This window comes from Meleagris gallopavo, chromosome 1 (genome assembly GCF_905368555.1).
Source record: "Meleagris gallopavo chromosome 1, MGAL_WU_HG_1.1, whole genome shotgun sequence".
In the NCBI taxonomy this organism is placed as follows: Eukaryota; Metazoa; Chordata; class Aves; order Galliformes; family Phasianidae; genus Meleagris; species Meleagris gallopavo.
The window spans coordinates 58,262,124-58,284,533 of record NC_139404.1 but is presented as its reverse complement, the minus strand read 5'-3'; the positions used below and the strand labels follow the sequence as shown (position 1 = coordinate 58,284,533).

Below are 22,410 nucleotides of genomic sequence, written 5' to 3'. Positions count from 1 at the left end.
GTCATGTTAGCTTGTGGTTTTCTCGTCTGCCATGCAGTCATTTAAAAGCAGATGAGTTGTCCGCTCTTCTCAGAATGTCAGTATAAGGAGATTCCAGCTGTCTGAGTTATAAGAAGCAGCTGATGATGCAAAACTGTATAAGGAAATTCATACCATGGAAAAGGAGGACTGGAAATTTTGTTAATTTTGTTCTGACTTCAGACATGAAAACAAGCAAGCTTATAATGAAATTATGACACAAGAATTTCAAAGCTGACACCCATTTTTTTTTTCTTTTTTGAAATATGCATAATTAAATCATAAAATTTACTAACACAGGATGTTGCTGCAGCCAACAATTTTACTCAATAGCACACAGAAAAATATTACATGGTATAATGCAAATAAAACAATCTGGTTTCAAGTAACATTGATAAAACAAAAGACATACTGATCTGTCTACTTCAGATTTTATAGACAAAATCAAAATTATTTAATATATAGGAATCTGATCAGAAGATCTTATTACTGTATTTTTATAATTTTCCCAGAAATGCTGGTGCTTAACATTCTCAGAGATGACATTCTGAGGTAGATTTATATCAGGTCAGATTCAGTGTGGCTGTTCCAGTTTTCTTATGTTAATTAACCTTTAGTAAAAACCAGTCTGTCTACTGCTGCCTTTTATCAGATCTTTGAATTTCTTGCTCTGTACAATGTAAGTCTATTAAGAAAATTAGATAATTAGAGCTAGAGATGGCCACTGCTTGCTAAAATGATTACTGCTTTGGTGCAGTTGCTCTGGGTTGAGGTAAGTGCTGGATTTGTTAAGTTGGTAATAGAAACAACATTTTATAGTAGACGTATTTCCAGAACCCACTTTTTAGCCAGAAATAGACACTATGGTAAGATTTTCTTTCTCATGTTTTCTAATCTTATGTCTTCTGTAGTCCTTTCTTCTTGCTTCTCTTCTGTTCATTAATTCATTTCCTCCATTTAAGTTGTGTTTCTCCATGTGGGTATGGTGTCCTTGATGGTATTTTTGACATCTGCTGGGAAGGTTAAGTTATCTCTACACATTTTGGCAAATTATATTTTCACTGTGTTCTTCATGAAATATTACACTGATTAAATTCTAAGAATAGCCATACTAAAGGGAAAGCAGAGAGTGCTTTTGCTCGATACTCGCCCAGCTTCCAACCACTAGTAGCTCAGAAACATCCAGAGCTAGGTTTAATTTCCACATACTTATATATTTATATGCAATACGTTGTATTAATTATCCTAATTGCTCTGAGAGCAATTGGCTTCAGCACACCTAAAGCTAATGGGTGAACCTTCTAGATAATTGTGACTGCATGACTATGATAAGAACCCATCCTGGTTTCCTTCTTGCCAACAGGATGATCATTCTCATCCTTCTGTACATATTTTTGCATGTGTTAATCATCTCTCTCTGTGCTGAATACACTCATATTTTGAATGTTACTGTCTGCTTAGCCATCTTTTTGCTTTTATCATGAAATACCAGTCCTGTAACAAGCAGTGTGAAAATTCCTGGGTAAGAATGCAAAACTCTGTTGTAGAGATGTATAAATAAAAGCATATTCCTTTTGTATGTTGTTTCTTCCAACATTTGAGGGTTTTAAGAGATGAAGACTAGAAAAGACTAATTTATATACATATGAATACAAGTTCTAAATTCATCCAGAATTTAAAATTTTGAGAAGCATTTGTATTCTGTTGGCATACAAGAAAGGACAAAGCTGCTTTACAATTCAGTGCTAGCTTGCTCACAATTCAGTTTTGAGACAATGCATTCTCAAGAAAGACACTTAAAGATCAGATAGCTTTATTTGTTGTGACCTTGCATCGCAAATCATTCTCTGGTTTCATTCTACCTTTTTGTACAAAGCAGCTGAGTGTTAGATCTCCCAGTGGTCCACCTCCCACACCTCAGCAGACACCTCATCCAACCCTTCTATTATCTATACTAGGTAAAAAATTTCAGATGAAGAGATGAGCTGACTCACAGCACAAACAAAAATACTCACACACACACACACACACACACAAAAGAGCAAATAGAAGAAATGTAACATCTTTAAAACTGCCCATTGCAGTTCTTGGTATGTGAAGAGGATTAGGAAAATATTCCTTCTGCATATTTTAGAGGAGCTGACCTTCTGTTGTCTTTTTCCTCCCCTTCAGTTGATGCTTTTTCTCTTTTCCCATCAGCATTGTTTTTCCTGCTCGCTTGGCTCTATGAGGTGGGCTGCTGACTGACTCGGTCGTTTGCCATTGGGCACCTTGTTGAATTCGGGCACGTGTTGGGCACGTGTTCCTGCTTTTTGAGGGTTTTCACGGATCTTCTAGAGAGAATCCAGTGGAAGTCCACAAAGATGATGTGGGCCTGGAGGATCTCAGCTGTATGAGGGAAGGTGGAGAGCCATGGAACAGTTCAGCTTGGGGAAGAGATGGTTGAAGGAAGTTCTCATCACTGTTCATGACTATCTAAAGGACAGGTGTCCAGGGGTTGGGGCCAAGCTCTTTTTGGTGGTGCCCACTGACATATCAAGAGGGAATGGATGCAAATGGGAACACAGGAAGTTCCATGTGAACACATGGAAAAGCTTCTTTTCTGTGAGGCTGATGGAGCACTGGAACAGGCTACCCAGAGAATCTGTGGTCTGGTCTCCTTCTCTGGAGACATTCAAAACCTGCCTGGACGCTTTCCTGTGTAACAAACTGTAGGGAACCTGCTTTAGTACGGGGTTGGACTAGGTGATCCCCAGAAGTCCCTTCTGATCACTACGACTCTGCGGTTCAAAGCCGAGTGCCCTGAATGAACATGGTGGGTGTGCTGCTTGCTGAGAACTGCCTCCAGTGGGCTGCGGCAGGGCCTCGGCCCGCGGGCCACATGGCTGCTGGTGACGAGAATCAGCGTTATTGCACGAAAAGATTAAAATCCTAGCCTGAGCTGCGACGCGAGACCACAGCGAACCCGCTGGGCAACCCGCAAAGGCCTTCGACCCCGGTCAGGCGATCCGAGCGCTCTCCCTCTCGCACTACAACTCCCGTGATGCCCTGCGGCGCTCAGCCCGCACTGCCCGCTGGGGGCCGCGCCGTGCGCGGGGGCCGGCGCCAATGGCGGCAGGCGGAGGAGGCGGCTGACGGGAGCCGCTGCCCGTCGCGCCCATTCATCGCCGACGCCTTCTCCGGCTTTCTCTCTTCCCCCGGCCCCGCCGGGCTGCCCGCCGCCGCCGCCATGGAAGCGCTGATCCCGGTGATCAACAAGCTGCAAGACGTCTTCAACACGGTGGGGGCCGACATCATCCAGCTGCCGCAGATCGTGGTGGTGGGCACGCAGGTGAGGCGGGGGAGGGACGGGACGGCGGGCGCGGCCGGGTCTCACCGCCCCGGGCTGCGGTCGGGGCGTCCCCCGTTCCTCCGGGGCCGCCGACCCGCGGTCTCCGTTTCCAAGGGCACGGGGGGACGAGGGCGGCCGGGACGCCCTCAGCTGTGCCCGCGGCCCCCCCCCGTTCCGCTGGGAGTGCCTCTGCCGCCGCCCTCCTTCCCCGCCGCTCCCCGGGAGCGGTTCTAACGGCCGCGGCTCTCTCCGGGTCTTCCCCCCTGCCCTAAGGGCCGCCGAGCGCAGGGATGGAGAGCGGAGGGACGGCACCTGCGGGCGTCAGCCCTGCTGCGAGGTCGCTGAGCTGTTCTTCCGCCTTTGGGACCTCTTTGTCTCGGCTAACGGTTGGCAGCGAAAGCGGCTTGCCTTGGCGTTACAGCCCGTGTGTCCCAGCCTGCTAACGCTGCGAGGCTGAACGAGCAGCTCCGGATCCTTCAGATGTGTCCGAACGGGACGCTGTTCCTCAACAGAACTTCTGGCAACACAGCGTGCTGGATGGGAGCGGTGGCAGCCATGGGAGAAGTGAAAATGAAACATTAAACATGCCCAAAACTTGGCGTTAATACATCATTTTTTAATTTATTGAATGTATGCCATTACTCGACAATAATAGGCTGATGTCAGGTGAATTGTGCTAGCTGCTCTGCAGCCAGATATCGTTACATTTGAAAGGCACTGACTGCAAGCTTAAAGCTGAAGCATGGCACACTTTCCTTAAAGCCAGTCATGGTGCAGGACTGGTTGTAAGGCAGTGAGCTCTTCCTTTGCTTAACCAACCTCAGTTGGGTGGTTCAGAGACTCTGTGTCAGCTGCCTTAAAAAAGAGGTCCAGAACACTGGTACTGAGAAGGAGACTTTGCGCTAGTCGGTTATATCAGGTCCTTTGCTTTTGGAGAGCCCAGGAGCCCGCCACGTTATAGAAACTTCCAATCTAATTTACATTAACAGTGATGTCAGTAAGTTGCTTTTGTTGTTGTCAGTGCTGTTTTTGTTTATTTCTCTATCAGAAAGGTGTGAGACAGAGGTGTGACAATTTTATATGTGGAATTCATAGAAGTATTCTTTTCTGTTCTATTCTGATGTGCTGAAGTCTCTTGTAACGACCTTATTCTAGTTAACTTTTCAAAAGTACATGGAGTACATAAGACTGTGTTCACATACGAAGGCTACTTTGAAAGTAATGCCTCCTGTTTTATTATGTTGGCCCACAGTGTCAGAGGTGGATGTAAGTAAGATGGCAGTAGAGGTTGAACCTTCTCACCAATATTCCATTCATTACATTTTGTTGCGGTGTGACAGATGGCAGCAGAGGGGCAGTCCGACTAAATGGTGTTTCATATGAAACAAACATGGAGAACTGAATTCCTTTGCAGAAAAATGGCACCCATTGTCATTTATTGATACTTGTTGAATGTTTATGGAGCCCAAACAGTGGATGTGAGCACAGTAAGGCAGTGGATGGTACGTTTCAGCAGGGGTGACAGCAATGTGAAAGGCAAGCCATGTTCCATACATCCATGTACAGCTGTCACATCATGAAATGAAGACCGTCTCAATCAGCTCATCCACACAAATCAGCAGATTACAAGCAGGGAACTGTATGCAGAGCTGAATATCGATTTCATTGCATTGGAAATGTTGATGGCAACATTGGAATATCACAAATTTTCTACCAGGTGGGTCCTATGAGTTCACAGCAACAGAAAGAACAGCATATGCAAGTTTGTCAGGACCTTTTGAACCAGTATGAGGTGACTGTTTCCTGTATCGAATCATTATCACTGATGGGACATGGTGTCAACACTAGGAACCAAAATTAAAATGGCAGACCATGGAGTGGTGACATGAACTTTTTCAATGGGAATTTAACAGGACACAGCCCTTAGTGGGTAAAGTGATGCGCATTGTCTTTTTGGATGGGAAGAGGTTAATCCTTCTGGATCTCCTGAAACCCAGACAAACCATCAACTCTGACCACTTCATCACAACACTAAGCTGAAGCTTCAAACTTGCAGTCAGGCCAGGAAAGAAGACAACCTTTCTCTTGCAACACCATAACATCCAGCCTCATACCAGTTGGAAGATCGTGGAGCTCATTGCCATTCTGTCTCAAACTGTCCTACAGTACCCACAGTCTAGTCTGGATATGGCTTCTTCTGGCTTCTATCTGTTCAGGCCAATGAAAGATGGACTGTATGGGCAACATTTTCCTAGCAACTACACTGTCATAGCAGCTGTGAAACAGAGGGTCACTTCCACTGGTACAGATTTTCATGAGTGTGGCATGCAGGCTCTATTTATTGCCAGCAAAAATGTGTCGCTCATGGTAGTGCCTGTGTTGAAAAGTAGTATTTTGTACTGAGAATTTGCTCTATCATATAGTGTTCTTGTCTCTTTGTTTTTGTTGTAGTTTCCATGGAAACAAATGGGAGGTATTATTTTCATGGAGACCTATGTATGTTTGACTTGAGTAATCTACCCTTCAGTATTAATACCCCTTTGGTGTTGAGACTGGTAAGGTATACTGGTACTGTATATTTTTAGGAGACCAGCTTGAATGCTTTTATATATCTCAGGAAAATATGTAGCAAAATGTATGGGAAATCGTATCCTAATTTTGTTCTTCTGTTTTAGTCAGGGTTCCTGGAAAATGTAATTGTCTTCATGGACGTAGGGATTCTGTAGTTATTTTATGCAGTTATTTTATACTTAAGATTGTATTGTTTTAGTCATTTCAATCTAGTTTATGGTAGACCAGATTTCTGGAGATGTCTCACATATGTCCTTAGAGCTGACAGTTTTGCTGCAGGGAGTTGGCTTCCATGTGTTTTTGAAACCTGCCTTTTAACAATGTTGTTCCTTATGATATTTTTGGTTAAGTGCTGTGTGACTCAAAGCTTTTCCCATAGTTGATTTCTTTGTAGCTTCAGGCATATGCAGTCTTTACTTTTTCTCCTTTTTATAACACTCACAGTTTTGGATTTCACTCCTCCGTTTTCCTTTGTGGAAACAAGTGCAGTTGGTTAAGATTTCTATTGCTCTCTGATTTCTCCTACTGTTTTTCCTTGTTTGCCTGTTGCTTTTCTTGAATGACCTCTCTACATATTCAGCAAAGAAAAGTAAAATGTAGATTTTTGTTGTTCCTTATTCTTAGCTATGTTCTGTACCTCTATACTGTACTTCTGTTGTGTTTTGTGCTTACTCTGCCTTCAGTTCTCATCGAAGTATCCCAGTTTAATTCTTCCTTTTCTAGCCATTGTAGAGTTAGTAACCATGTATAATCCTTCCTTTCCTTGAGAGGTTTCTTTCCTATGTCAGCTTCCCGCTATGACTTATTTTGTACAGTCCCTCTGTTTTGAATGAATGACGTATCCTAGTTTTTCCTTTTTCTGGATAGGTTTGGATGCTGATTACAAAGCATTCCCCCACAAATGTTAGACGTTTAATGACCTCTCGTCCTTTTTTGAGTGGTGTTCCTATGGCTCGGTCACCTGAGAATTCCATCTTGTTTTCCACACAAAAATTGTAAAAGTCATCTTTGTACCCTGATATGGAACCTGTTAAGAAAACTGTGGACTGCTGCTGATAGGACTTGCAGGGTATCCTTACACTTCCAACTTTTTATTGCTATTGTAGAGTTTTGCTGTCCTTCCCAGATGTGTGCTATTTTTCCTGATTCAGTGTTTCACTTGCCACCTTACAGCTGTGTTGTTGAAATGCAAAACCGTGTACAGCTGGGAGTAGTACACAAATGGTATTGTGACCTTCTGATGTGCTTTATACCAATACTTTGCTTTGTGATCCATGTAAGGGTTAAGGAGGTTGTGTTGAGGTGCCTCAACCAAACACATGAATACTAAAGTTAAAATGAGATGCAGGGAAGCACAACTGAGTATGGCCTTTTATGTGTTAAGGTTGTGTAGGTATTATAATAGAAATAGCTACATTACAGAAGAGAGTATGACTTTTAGAATAAACATCAACAGAATGTGTGCCTTGAGATGTGTAGAAGTGAATTCCCTTTTTTTTTTTTTTTTTCTTCCAGATCTTTAATTCTTGGCATCTCTTTTGGGTTTCTAGAAGTCATTGACCTAGATATGTACTAACATTAGTGCTAGTTCTGTGACAAAGGATTCTCCTAATAACTGTGTTATTTTAGAAAGGAAAAAGTGCTTTGCAGTGTTGATTATAATAGAGACCTCATGATGAAATTGCTTGAATAACCAGCTGCAATTCAGAAAGGGATTTTGAAAAGACCTTTCAAGTGGACATTTATGTGTAACTGAAGACTGAGTGACAGTAAATGCTATTTTGGGACTTCCAATGTTGAAGTGTATCTTACGGCACTCAATGTAGTTTGGTCTGTTGGATGCTGACGTCCAAAGGAGCTGTTTCTTAAGGCTCTATGATTGTCTCATAGATGAGCGTTACATTTTTATTTTGCACAGTTTTAATTTTTTACATTTTTATTTTTGCATTTTACTTTATGCTGCACAGAGCTTAAGTGCCCTTCCCTGTAGAGGGAACTTGGGCACTTGGTTCATCCAACAGCACATCCTAATCCGTGTTAGCAAAAAGACAGTTCTAAGTGAAGGAAACTCGAGGTTGTGCCAAGCAACTGGGAAAGCTCTGTGCAAACCCATGTCAGGAATGGGCATCCTCCCTCCATTTCTTTGGACGTGCAATATTTCTTGGGTTTTCAGCGTAGTTGTCTTTAGATCCCTTTTACCTTTGTGATGGGGTGGATGGATCTAGAACATAACTTTAGTGCTGGCTCTACTGCCTGGGGAGAACTTGTTTTTGCTCCTGGGTTTTGCAAGCTTTCTGTGTTACTTAATTTAATTTTTGAGTGTTTTTGTTTTTCGATATAATTCCCTGTATCTAGTTACAGGCATAACTGTTTTCCCCTTTGCCATCCCTTCCTTCTGTCAGATCATGCCCTGACTGTTCTGGTGAGTGTTTCAAACGAGCAGCAAAATGAAGCTGACATTAATTGGGTGTTTTCTTATGCCAGGAATAAACAACTTTGCTGCTAAAGTGAAATAGTGCAATAGTTTTGTGTGCTTGATGCCAGGGTTCTCTTCTTAGGATTGGTAATAGTTTTTCTTTGAAAAACTGTATTGTAATTAAAATGGACGGATCCTATATGTTGCCCTCAGGGGATAGCACAAGGAAAACATGTTTTCAGGAAAACTAAGAGAATCTGTAATGAAAGGAACAAGCCTTGGCAAGTGTGTTTTGGGATCTGGAGAGAAAACAGCTGTGTAGGTCTTGGAGAAGATTTCCTTGTATGGTAGCCAGGAGGTTCACCGGCTTCCTCTCAAAAAGTCAAAAAGTATCTCAGTTGTTTAGGGCTTCTTACATTTGAAAATACAACTTGGCTTTGTTTTGCTTTTCTTGATTGAAAAGTAATAAGAATGATATAAGTGATAATATGTAAGGGCAATCTTTCATGCTTTGAAATGTGGATCATTAAACATCACATTTCCGTGAAATAACCAGTACTGGTTGATTCTAATTAAATGAGGTATTTTTGTCTCAAGTGAAGTATCAGAGGACCTTGGGAATTGATGTATTAAGAAAGGATACAACTGCAAATCTTCTGTGTATTTGTTAGAGTTTGGCGTGCATTTCTCTTTAAGTGTGGTATGAATATAGGATTTCTGAGCAACTTGGAGGGAGCTCTGTAAGGTCTGGCTTTCCTCGCTGCTCATACATAAGCTGTCTTTTGTGAAGAGACTCCCCATGGATAGCAGTTTCTTCCTGACTGAGGTACCCACATAAGTGCTAAGAAGGTAATGTTCCTGTGGACGATGCCTCAGTGAAAATGCATCAGCTTATATTTCCCAGTAATAAAATCGGAGTTGAGTAAGCCGTACACATATTCATTGCTAGGAGCATGATTTAGCTAGCAGGGCCTTCCTCATCATTTCCTGTGTGACAGAAGTTGCAGGATTTCCGCCATTTTGTCTCAGATGTCAAAGTAGACACACTGCTTACCTGAAGAAAATCGTTTAGGAGCTGTGTCATGGAGAAGCAAAACCTCTCCTACTTTGCCATTCCGATCACTCTCAAATGTTTCTGATCATTATTATTATTGCATTCTTATTTTCTTACTTTCTTCTGCTGTCCTGTAGTAAGTCTATGTTCCGTTGTAGAAGTTCTTTACAATTATGGTGGTTTTTTTTTTTGTTTTGTTTTTTTTGCTATTTGATTAGATAATTAAACATTTATTTGGCCCACTTGAAAGGAATGGGGATAGAACAAGGGGAAATGCCTTCAAGCTCAGAGTGGGTAGATTTAGGTTTGATATAAGGAAAAAATCTTCTACAGTGAGGGTAGTGAGGCACTGGAACAGCTTACCTAGTGATGTGGATGATGCTCCGTCCCTGGTGGCTTTCAAGGTGAGGCTGGATCAGGCTCTGAGTAACCTGATCTAGCTGTGGTGTCCCTGTTCATTGCAGGGGAGTTGGACTAGATGCCCCTCAAAGGTCCCTTCCAATTTTAAGGATTCTGTGATTCTATAATGAAGAGAGCTTACCCCCATTTGAACCAGTTTTTGTTGGAAATTCCCCAGGACATCTTTCCCAAACATTAGGAAGGCAACGGATTCTTATAAGATGACTTAAAACGTGCACAGCTAAGCCCATTATTGTTTTAATCACACTTGAAACATGCAACAGCCTACGACTGTAAATTCTAATGGTGCTTGCACATCAGTGAGTCTCATGGTGGGTCTGCGTGTTGCCTTCTTGCAGCATGAGCTCCCTAGGAGCAGGCTGGTTTATCCCCTGAGCTGCTTGTTGAGGTCCTGTGAGACACAGGGCAGTGAAGCTCAAAAGAGTTGGCATGACCTTAAGGACAGCCTCCTCTTAGCATGTTGCGAATGGCGACTAGTGATTTAGTGACACAGGCGCAGGCAAGACTGAGGTATGCGTTGTCTTCTTTGGCTTTATCTTCACCAGCAGAGTGTTGTAGGCCTTTCTACCTGTAACTGGGACTGAAAGAGGAGAGGAAATATCAATAGCAGGAGAGAGTTGAGTCAGTGTTCTTTTGGACATGGAGAATGCACTCTGTAAATGGGGAGCAAGTCTTCTAAAACTGGGACTGCTAATTAGGTCACTGTGGACTTGGAAATAGAATAAGAAAGCTGCAGAGGTGAATGTTGGGATAAGTTGTATTTATACACTTGTTTGGTTGTTTGTAGCACTTCTTCAAAATTTTCAGTGAAGAATCTTTTCCATTTGCCATGTCAGCAACCCTGAAGTGTTTCTGAAAATAAAGTCTTGTTGTGAAGGAAGCTGGGCAAAGTCATGTCCTATCCACCACTTCAGAATTCCTGAGAAGTGTGGCTGGTAATACAGCTGGTTGCAAAGGAAATTTTTCTCATAAGAATTAGTGTAATGGATGGGAGCGTATGTGTACTGATACTTAGAAGTGCACACAGGTGAAATAAGCAGGGGCATGTAAATATGGAAGGTAGAATGAGGAGGTAGAAGCAGGGTCATGAAGATGTTTAATGAGTAGAAATGCTGGGTTTTTTTTTTTGTTTGTTTTTTTGTCACAGTCTTGACAGATCTCAGCTTTGTAATTTGTGAGAGAAGTGCCCCACTGTTTCCCTGTTACTGTCCTTCATCCTTGATTCTTTTAGATTAATCTGAAAAAGATGTTGACAGTGACGAAAATGTAACTGTTTATGCAGCAATAAGAAACTAGTAAGATTTACATCATACGTGCTGTGTATTGAAATAAAACATTTAAGTTCAGTCCCTGTGCGTATCTTCCCTTTTTTTTTTTAGTACTTCTATTTGTACTCCTAAAATTGTTTTGCAGTCCACTGAACTTGGTGAGACAGATGGGTAACAGAGAAGAGCATTAAACACTTATTTCTGAACAGTTTATAAGAAGTTCCTGTGGTCATTACGGCTTGCAGATATGTCAAATTAGGATCAGGGTCCAGAGGAAAATCTGACTGATTTGCCACAGAAGATTAGAATGTGTTGATGCTTTTCTGGAATTGGTATTTCAGTCCTTGCTTCAAATCATGACAGTAGTTCCAAGGAGATGATAAAATAAGCATGATGCTGCTGCAAATTTAACCCCTCAAATTCTCTGGTACTCTTACTCCAAAGTATTAGTTAGTCCCTGCCTACAATGGTATGAAAAGTTGTCTGAACTGAATTTGTATTCTGAACAGACTCCATGTCTTTCACTTTTCCCCCTTGGCAGAGAAAGATCAGCTTTGTTTTTACTGCTCTTCTTGCTGTGCTTCCAGATAATTGTTGGTAATGGATGTATATGGGACTCAGATTAAGGAGTGCATTATTAGATACTGTATCATGTTCCAAAAGCAGATTGCTTCAGTAAGGAAACCTAATGCAATTAGAAACAAATTTCCTGATGTGTGGAGTATTGTAATGTCTCATCAAATGTATGACTTCACATTTGCCATTTATTAAACCACTGCAAAGGATTCAGATAATTCCTTTTACGTCTGAAAATAACTGGGCTGTGGGAGTGATGTAGGATATAGTGTTCTAGTTCCAGTGTAATTTAGTATAGAATCATAGAATGATTTGTGTTGGAAGAGTCATTTGCAAATCATCTAGTTCAAGTCTGCCTGTCATGCATAGTGACATCTCTAGATCATGTTCCCCAGAGCCCCAGTCATCCTGGCCTTGGACACCTCCAGGGCTGGGGCTACAGTCTGCTGTAGTACCTCACAGCCTTCATTGTGAACAATTTCTACCTTACATGTAATCTAAACCTACCCTCTTTAATCTTAAAACTATAATCCTTTATCCTGTGGCTACATAATCTTATAAAAAATTGTTCTCCATCTTGTGTATAGGCTCCCCTCCAGTTCTGGAAGGGTGTAATGAGGTAATGGGCAACCTGGTCTAGTATTGTATGGGGAGCTTGGTGGCCCTGCATGTGTCAGGGGAGTTGGAGATTCATGATGGTTGAGGTCCCTTCCAACCCTGGCCATTCTGTGATTCTCTGGAGCCCTCTCTTGTCCAGTGTAAACAAGCCCAGCTCCCTCAGCCTTTCTTCATAGGAAAGGTGCTCCAGCCTTCTGAGCATCTTCATCCATTCCAACAGCTCCACATCTTTCTTGCCCTAGGGGACCCAGGCCTGCATGCAGTACTGCAGATGGGGCCTCATGAGGGCAGAACAGAGGTGGACAATCTCCTCCTTCATCCTGCTGGCCACCCCTCTGTAGATACAGCCGAGGATGCAGTTGGCCTTCTCACTCACACGCTGCTGGCTCGTATTCAGATTTTCATCTGCTGATATACCTAAGGCCTTCCCTTCAGGGCTGTTCTCAATTCCCTCAGACTGTATTTGTGTCAGGGATTGCCCTGACCCAGGTGTAACACCTTGCACTTGGCCTTGTTGAACCTCATTATGTTCACCTGGGCCTACTTTTCAAGCCTGTCTATGTGCCTGGGGTTGCATATCTTCCTTTCAATTCACTACCATGGAATTTGATGTAGATTTATTTGGAAAAATACAATCTGTGTTGTTTTGCTATTCATCCATTAAAACAAATGATGTTGATAAATAATTGGTAAGAGGATTCATATAGTAGCAACACCTAACTGACTACTGTGATTGTCAGGGCAAGTTTTCTTATGACGTGCCCATGTTGACTTATTAACTACAGAAAACAGGAAGAATTGAATTCAGTCCTATTAAAAACAAAACACCACCCTCAGAATCTTAATGGTCAAATTTTCGAACTACTGTGTTGATGTAAATGTGTCAATTGTTAATTGTTTGTTTTAATGTGATAGTAATCTTGAACCACTCCTACAATCCACGTGTTCACATTTCGTTATTGGACCATGTAGCCTAATTTGATGTTTTATGAGGAATTTTACAGAATGCTTTGAATGTAGATGCTTAAAGAGAACTTAGAATTTCCCAACCTGTTAGCATTTCACAGCTTCTTACAGATTGTTATTATGCGGATAGATGTTTGCAGCCGTTCAGTAGTAAATACGCGTGTGTATACAGACGCACACGTGCAGAGGAGGAAAAACAATATAAAACAATTTCTGTTCATATATTTAGATTATAAAACATCATTTGTACTAATGAAGCCAATGTAATATAGTATCTATGAATAATAATAAAAAACTAGTACAAGTACAGGATTGACATGGCTTGATAGACTCAATTGTACATAGTTACTGTTTTCTATTTGATGCTTCTGCTTTTATTAGTGTTGGACTACAGAGTTAAGTGTTACTGCAAGATGTTAGAAAATGACATAGATCTTATTTTTACTTGATTAATTTAGCTTTAAAAAATAGAAGATGCATCTATCACCATGGCTTTTAAATGTCAAGGTCAAGTTTAGAAATTTACTGTTTTATAGCAGATTTGTCCTTTATTGCCTATGTGGTGTGATGTCCATGTTCGATACAGCAAGTCTGTCGAATGCTCCATATAACTCTGTATAGCAGAGGATAGCTGAACACTGTTTAAAGGAGTGGTGAAAGCAAACTAAAACTGATATATTGGTAGCATTTTGTTGTTCAAGAAGGTCATGTAACTGTATTCCAATTTTCAGAGCAGTGGAAAGAGTTCTGTGTTGGAAAGCCTTGTGGGGAGGGATCTGCTTCCACGAGGTACCGGAGTTGTGACCCGAAGACCCCTCATTCTGCAGCTGGTGCATGTTTCCCCAGAGGATGGTCGGAAAACAGCTGGAGATGAAAATGGTAAGTGTGATCCAAGAGCGTGTTTGTTCTAGCAGGAAATGGACTTTTAATTTTCTGGTGTATTTTACTGAAAAATCAGTTGTTTAAGCTTAAAACACTTTTTTTTTTTAATAATAAGTTTCCTTGGAAGAAAAGATTGCCAATGTCACAGCTGTGATGTCCGTAAAGCAAATGTCACGACATCAAAAGCTTTTGGGTATTCAGAATATCTTTAATGTTTTAAGCATTCCTGTTTGTTCTTAGCAAATGCCTTTGAGAAAATCAGGCTAAAGGAAGCATTTCTCTTTCGATAACGATTGTCAATTTCAGTAATGAAGCATCAAGAACGTGATTTCCTTGTGTGTGCTTTTCTCCCCCTTGTCTTTTGCTGCTTAAATAAGACCTTTCCTTGAAGTTATGTGATTCTTTAGAAGGAGGTGAAGAGATGAATAAACTGGACTAAGCAGTAGGAGAAACAAAACCAAAGAAAGCTGTAGCAGATGTGAGGAGAATTGCATGTGTTCTTGTAGCTTACAGATACTAACTGATTGAGCTACTCTGAGAGATTTTAAGCACATCAAGAACACTGCTTTAAGTTGTCTGAAGGTGTACTTTGAAGCTTTTGTCTTCTGTAGTACTTCATTATTATCTTGCTACCAATGAAAAAAATAATCTCAGCGGTCCCTTGGAAGTTTGAACACTCCTGTTGCTCTTGCTCTTTCACGAGAACACCAGTGGCATATCCACTTATTGATGGTCAGACACACACACGCACATTTAACTTAGATAGTAAAGGTACGTGGAGTTTTGATGGTGTGATAATCTTGGGCTTATAATTATTATTTCTCATTGTGTCTAAATTATTCAGAACTGATTTCTAAAAATAGTAAGTTAAGGTATCAACTTCTTTGCAGTGTAACATTTGTTAATTGTTGGTCTGTTCAGCCTGAGGAAAAGGAGACTGAGAGGGGAACTGATTAATGTTTGTAAGTATCTCAAGTAGGGTGGGAGGCAAATGCATGAGGCCTGGCTCTTCTCGGTGGTGCGTAGCAATAGGACAAGGAGCAGTTGCCTAAAGCCTGAACACGAGAAGTTCCATACAAACGTGCAGAAGGACTTCTTTACATAAGGGTGATGGAGCACTGGAACAGGTTGCCCAGAGAGGTCGTGGACTCTCCTTCTATGGAGATATTCAAGACTTGTCTGGATGCCTACCTGTGCTACCTGTTATAGGGAACCTGCTTTGGCAGTGCAGTTGGACTCGATCTGTTGAGGACCCTTCCAACCCCTGTGATTCTGAAAAACACTTACTGAAGTTTGGCAGTTGAAAGGTTAAAGCTTCCATTTTCAATATTGCTGCAAGCAGAAAACACAATTCTGATTCGTAACAATTAAGTGTTTTTAGCATGCAGGACTCTGTGTACAGTCCAGGCAATGCTTGATTGTGAAGAGATCATAGGATAATTCAGAATGGAAATGATCTCAGGGAGGTCTCAAGTCCAGCATTCTGCTCAAAATAGGGCCAGATTGCTCAGGTCTTTATCCATTTGGGCCTTGAAATCCTTCAAAAATAGGGAATGCATAGACTCCCTTGCCTGCTATTTAAGAATGGCACATTGGATTTCTTTCTGAATGGCTTCATGCTAATTGATTTGCACAGTACATGAGTTTTGGTACTTAAAACAAAAAAAAAAACAAAAACATTTGATTCTGGGTTGCTGTATAAAACAGGATTTTATTCTTCTCTGTGACTTTACAGGAATACAAGATAATTTTGTAATGAAGGGAATTATGAGTCAAGGCAGAGGTTTTCTGCTGTAGGTTGCATTTGATCCAGGGATTTGAATTTTAAATTGGAAATGGGATCATTATATTATTGCACTAGGATGTTGGGCTGAATTAATATTTATAAGGCCCATTTAGACTTTCAGAGGAAAAGATCAATATCTAAGATGTAATTTCTTCTGGATGTTCCTTTGAGAGAAATGTGGGCTTGTTTGTTAAGAACAGACAAACTTCTATAACTTTCACCAGTTGCATTTGATTTGCCTCTCTTCTCCCTCAAAAATTCAGGCAAATCAGTGATTTTGTCATTGATGTGGTTTAGCTTATGCATTGATTATCTTGTTTCATCTGAAAACGTGGAATCAAGCTTGGAAAAAAAACAGATGGCAGACTCTTCTGTCTGAAATTGTAATAAGTCATAATACTATTACAGATGTTACCTTTATTATGACTTGCATGTTGAGGTACAGCTTGAATACAGTTATATACAGTTATGAATTTCGTAGAGAGAAAACTTGTGGGAAAGACCTTGTTGGCGTGAATGGTTTATCCACGAAATCTTGGACAAGAGAACATCAACCTTAGCGTGTTGCTTTCTGAGTGTGCTTGTGAACTCTTTGCATGACCAGATACTTCAGTGCAACTGCTTATTGCTTTGTGATTCCTCGTGATTTGTAATTTCTGTTTTGTCACATTTATCAATCCTTTCCTCCTTGCCTTGAGAATCCTTACTTTCAGAGTCCTGATGCAAATCCTTCCTCCTTTCCTAAAAACTCCAATGCATTAAATTAAAGCCATTGGGATTTTTTTTTTTAAATGTCAAAGGTGTGTGTATCATTGTAGACTTCAGGTGAGTGAGGTGAAAGATTCCCACTATATAAAATGAAACTTCTAGGATGAATTAAACTTACATTTGCGCCAATGAGACTTGCTGTACATCTTGGGACGTTGCATTTATTCTTTTTTTTTTTTTCTCCTCCATGTGCTCTGAGGCTGAGGTTAAGCCATTTATCACGGGTTCAATCTTCTCTTGTGTTATATATAGCAAGGAAAACTTGTATCTTGTTAAAGCTTAAAAAATACCCCTCTCATTAGATCCATGGATGTTAACAGGTTAAAATGTAATACCTCGTAATAAACTGTGTTGGTTTTTTTTTTTTGTATCTATTTTTAAAATCTGTTGGTTGATACAAAAAAAAAAAAAAAAAATAAGCATAGGACTAAATCTAGCAGCAAATTTCTGTGCTGCCAGAAAACCAGTAATTTAAGACTGAAACAGTATGTCCTACATCATCTCCCTGAGAAGAAGATAACAAAGGAGTGCTTGCTCTGTTTCTTTCAAATTGTGGTGGTGGCAATATCTTGCTGTATCTTTTGGTTCTGTGCCCATCATCCTTTTCTCAATTCTTAAGAGGGAATGAGTAATACAACTTCGAAAGAAATATAGTTTTTTTTCCTTAATCTGCTTTTTGCGGTAGTTCCTCTGTACAGTAGATAAGTTAAACCTGTTTAATGATGTGAAATTAATAAGCCCTTTCATTTTATACTTTTTTTGAGGTAGAGGCTGGTATGTGATTTTGTTGATTTATTTTTTTGTTGATAAAAAAAATAGCTGCCTCCTAACAATGATTTTCCTGTATGCCTGTGGTTGTTCATTAACTCTAATAAAGCATTGAGGACAGAAGTATATTTAATAATTTTGTTTTTTTTAATAGAGCCAGTTCATCTAAATCCATGTATTTCAATTGACAAAGTTCTGACTTATCCACAAGTGCAAGACATCAGAATTAACTCCCCAGATCTAGCAAGCTTTCCAAAATGATGAGCCAGTTGTTGCTGTGCTCCTTGCATTTTGTGCCAAACAGGCACAGCATGCAACAAAAAAAGGTCTTCCCTGGTTTGTTTTGTTCTTGCACTTCCATGAGGCTCTACTGGTGTCACAGAAAAATATAGTCGTAAACTCATTAACCCTTCAATGAACTTTCCATTTGTTTTTGTAATGGGGTTTATATAAGTGAGAAACTCACAAAGTGGAGAATGGTGATAGCTAATGTTGTCTCTTCTTAAATCTGTCTCAGAATTGCTGTGATTAGTTCTCTTAATCTGCATGAATTCATTTTCATCAAAAAGGTGGATACAAAACTCAGGTTTCTTTCCTTTGCAGTAATATTATCTCCAGTGATACTAAATACATGCCTGACTTTTTCTCATTCTTGCCACGAGTAAATGATGACAAACATATTTCGCCAAAGAAGTTCAGCTTTGCAGAACCAACTGTTGCTTTTCTCTGTGCTCAGACAAAAATATTGTAAAGCGTTGGAATTCGATGAGCAGCAATAGTAAAGAGATCATCAAGTAAACTTTGTGATATGGAATATCTGATTAATACTCATCATTTATCGGTGTTAAGATCTTACTGCTGTGCATATTGTTAATGTTACACATTCTCATCAGTAGTGGACTAGCATGCACATCTGTCTGCATGCACTTGTGATCTTTGTAATATAATCTCATGATGAAGGTTAATAAAATGCTAAATATGTTAAATATGATGAAAAATTTTAAACATCATTCACTGCTGTTTCTCTTTAACTGCAGACCCTGCTACATGGAAAAATCCAAGACACCTTTCTAAAGGTTGCCTTTCTCCGTTTGCTTTTTCTCCCTACACATGAAGTGCATGCCTGTATACACTAACCACATACATTTCATGCCACGTTATTGGTGATCACTCTTTTACACACTGGCTACTATGTTGATTATTTTGCTAAGTCTTGTGATTTAGTTTTTTTTTTTTTTTTTAGCTTTCTGACCTTGTTGCTTTAGAATGAGATGACTTTTGCTTTTCTATGTGGGTGCTGCCTCATAGAACTTTCTGCACTTTTAATTCCCAAATCCTTTAAAACATCTCTGTTGATTAAAGTACCTTGAAATTCACTTTGAGTGAAAAAATGTTTTGAATGCTGACTTAATGCTAGGTAAGCATTGTGTTTGTTTGTTAAGCTGTTTCTTGTAGGCTCTTTTTCTAGAGCAGATTGCTTGTTGAATAGCAGAAGGGAAAGGATCACAAACTGAAAAATTCGATGTGGAACTCTTGGTATTTGGAAACCCAGTTGTGGAACTGTGAGCTTCTTGCAGCATGACTCTGCCTGCTGCCTACACCACAGAGCAGGAGTTGACCAAATGTTTTGCTGTTTCTGGGACTGCTCTTGAAGAGCCCCCAACTAATTTCAGGCATCTGTGGTGACAGACGGTGATTAAGATGTTTGGTCCATGACAGATTTGGGAAGAGACATGCTTTCCTAAGACTTCATTGTTGTGTAGAATACTTATGTATTTTCTGTTTGTTTGTTTTGGTTCTACAGGTTTTTCTAACTTTTTCTTTCAGCTGCAATTTGATCTCATTTGCATGGTAAAAGAAAAGTTGCTATAAGCTGGTGAATATTTTTTTCAGGTTTTTTTTTTAAGCTGTTGCTAATAATTATTTTGTTTTCTGTTGCAAGCTGATTTTTTTTTTTAATGGACTCAGACCTTTTCCGAAGAATGGTAGGACAGCTGATTGGCTCAGTTCACAATTATGAAGGCAGAGGTTGTGTAAGAGAGACAAAGAGTAATGAGATGCTGTGCTTAAATAAGCAGAATCATAAATGTATTTGTACTGAGCCATTTAATGTCTAATAGCAGAAAGTGAACTAATTCTTGCTGCTTGAAAAAAAAATCACATTCTAGTCTTCAACAAACAGACTCAGAAAAACGTGATTGGAATATCCTTCTTCTTCCTCATGTACCAATTCTTTGTTTTCAGAGATAGATGCTGAAGAATGGGGTAAATTTCTTCACACCAAAAATAAGGTATGTTTGCTCTGGTTACGGAGCAGCCTTTCCCAAAAAAGAGAACCATTCTGCTATATTGCATGCCAGAGTATTCAGGTTTTTCTGTTTCTAAGAGTAGAAGATTAACCAAAGCCTTAGTTACTTACCAATAACTCTGTTTGTGGATCATTGATTCTGCCGAGTTACTTATCTTGACCCTAAAAATGTTGTTTTGCTGCTTTTTTTTTTTCTTTTTGTGCATGAATTAAATGGCAAAGACAATTGTATACTATCACAAGTCATTTCAGTTCACTGAAGAATTGACTACTTTAGAGGTATATTACAAAGCTGTGAAAAGGAAGAGTCAAATACTTAGCAAGGAGAGAGAAACAGAGATGGCTGAGGATTTCAAGTTAAGATTTAGACTTTGATTGTCTTTGCCAGCAGCAAAACTCCTTGTTGGCAGATGTTTTACTAGTTTAAACTGATTTCCTCACTTTGTAGGCAGTACTGAAAGTTGAAGGAATCTTAAAGAGGAACACAGAGGAAACATGTGGATGGGGTAGCTTGGTGGTGGCTTCCTTTCATTGATGGAAAGAGGATACAGTAAACAAGAATGTGAAAAGGAAATGATATGCTGTGTTCTTTGTCTCTTCCCAGGATGTGAAGGAGTAGAAGCTTGATGTTGTTCATCAACTTCAAAAGCTTGTAACTAGATTAGCAGTAGAATTAAATGTGTGAAATTCTCTTTAGGTGAATGCAGTTTGTTTTCTACCTTGTCTGATACTGTTGTAAGCTCTAGTAACTGCCATAAGATTCTGATTCCTTTAATTTTGAGCCATGATGGTTGCTGTTACAGCAGTAGCTTAATAGCTATTAGTCAGTCTTCCTTTTTTCCCCCTCACCTTCTGTATACATAGATAATTTTTCACTGTCTCTTGGAGAAGGAGGCACTATTTCACAATTAGATGTTTGTGGATAAATGGCTATTTACGTAATCTTTCTTTTTTGTACTTCAGATCTACACAGATTTTGATGAAATTCGTCAGGAAATAGAAAATGAAACAGAAAGGATTTCAGGAAATAACAAGGTAAATACTGAACTGTCCATCTTTGTCTAGGTGTAGATTCTCTTGCTACTGAAAGCTTTCTTAGCCTGTTCTGACATCTAGAAGTGAAAAGCACTGAACTGTTCTAAAGAAGAGATAGCAAGCAGCATTACTGTGTTTAATGATTTCTCACTGTATTCATGAGTCAAGTCACTCAAGCTAAAAGAAAACACAGAGAATTGTTGTTGCTTTACTTCAAAACTTCCACAGTAATCCTGCAAAAAAAACAGTTAAACTTGCTTCCACTGTTTCCATATGCATACCTTCATGTGTGATTATAAAATCAAGTATTGTGTTACTGAATATCTATGTAATTACTTAGGGCAATCCCAGGTATTTATACAAACTGGGAGAAGAACCCCTTGAGAGCAGCCCTGTGGAGAAGGACTGAGTGGATACAACTGTTTATGAGGGTGGATAGTGAAAGGCAAAGGGGGAAATGGTTTTAAACTGAGACAGGGGAGATTTAGGTAGATATTAGGAGGAAGTTTTTCACGCAGAGGGTGGTGACGCACTGGAACAGGTTGCCCAAGGAGGCTGTGGATGCCCCATCCCTGGAGGCATTCAAGGCCAGGCTGGACGTGGCTCTGGGCAGCCTGGTCTGGTGGTTGGTGACCCTGCACATGGCAGGGGGTTGAAAGTAGGTGATCATTGTGGTCCTTCTCAACCCAGACCATTTGATGATTCTATGAAATAAAGTCTTTTATGGATTATGTTGAGGGGATAACAAGGCAACTGCTGAATACAAAAAAATTGGTTGGCAGATGTTGCTTTTTTTTTTTCTTCCACCAAACAGATAAGATGCATGATGGAAGAAATGTGTTCTTTTATTTATGTATTATTACAAAACTTCAGATTTGACTTTCCAAAGTGTCATTTAAATAATTTGGTACAGTGATTAACTTTATTGTACTATGAATACATTTCTAGGGTATCAGTCCTGAACCAATTCATCTTAAGATTTTTTCATCTAATGTTGTGAATCTGACTCTTGTGGATTTACCAGGAATGACAAAGGTAAGATATGGAATGCTCTCCTTCTGAAAGCACTGTGTTTTGAACAGGGAGCTTATGTTCGATCTTAAGTGTTATTTTGTATTGTTAGATTGGTGTTTCAGTTCTTAAAAGTTGTTTACATTTTCCTTCAGATAAAGTACTTGGCTATATACGTTTGAGATGTCACATCTTCTGATGTAGGATTAAGGTTTCTGGTGCTATTCACTGTTACAGTGACCTTTTGTCATTCTTTTCATTCTGTTTTTTCTTTTTTCCTTTCTTTTCCTCTCTCTTTTCTTTTCCTCTTTCTCTCACTTTTTCTTTTCTCCCCAGAGGGAAAGGGAAGGGCTGAAAACTTTACAGTATTCAGTTAGTGGCCTAACATGGGAATAAATGTACAGTTTTGAGTAGTTTTGCACTGTATTTTTTTCCCCTAGGTGCCTGTTGGTGATCAGCCCAAGGATATTGAACTTCAAATAAGAGAACTAATCCTTCAATTCATCAGCAACCCAAATTCAATTATTCTGGCAGTCACAGCAGCTAACACAGACATGGCCACTTCAGAAGCACTTAAAATTGCACGGGAAGTGGATCCAGATGGTAAGCAGCAA

General features: G+C 40.0%; 1 protein-coding gene across 1 annotated transcript in view; it reads left to right on the top strand.

Annotated features, from left to right (window-relative positions):
• The first annotated feature begins 3,075 nt into the window (after nucleotides 1-3,075).
• Nucleotides 3,076-22,410, top strand: part of DNM1L (dynamin 1 like) — a 35,102-nt gene continuing 15,767 nt past the window's right edge. Inside the window, 7 exon segments of the mRNA XM_085229244.1 lie at nucleotides 3,076-3,349; nucleotides 13,970-14,117; nucleotides 18,480-18,518; nucleotides 19,687-19,733; nucleotides 20,714-20,785; nucleotides 21,734-21,820; nucleotides 22,237-22,399. Coding sequence (XP_085085370.1) covers nucleotides 3,248-3,349; nucleotides 13,970-14,117; nucleotides 18,480-18,518; nucleotides 19,687-19,733; nucleotides 20,714-20,785; nucleotides 21,734-21,820; nucleotides 22,237-22,399 — 658 coding nt within the window. The 5' untranslated portion in view covers nucleotides 3,076-3,247.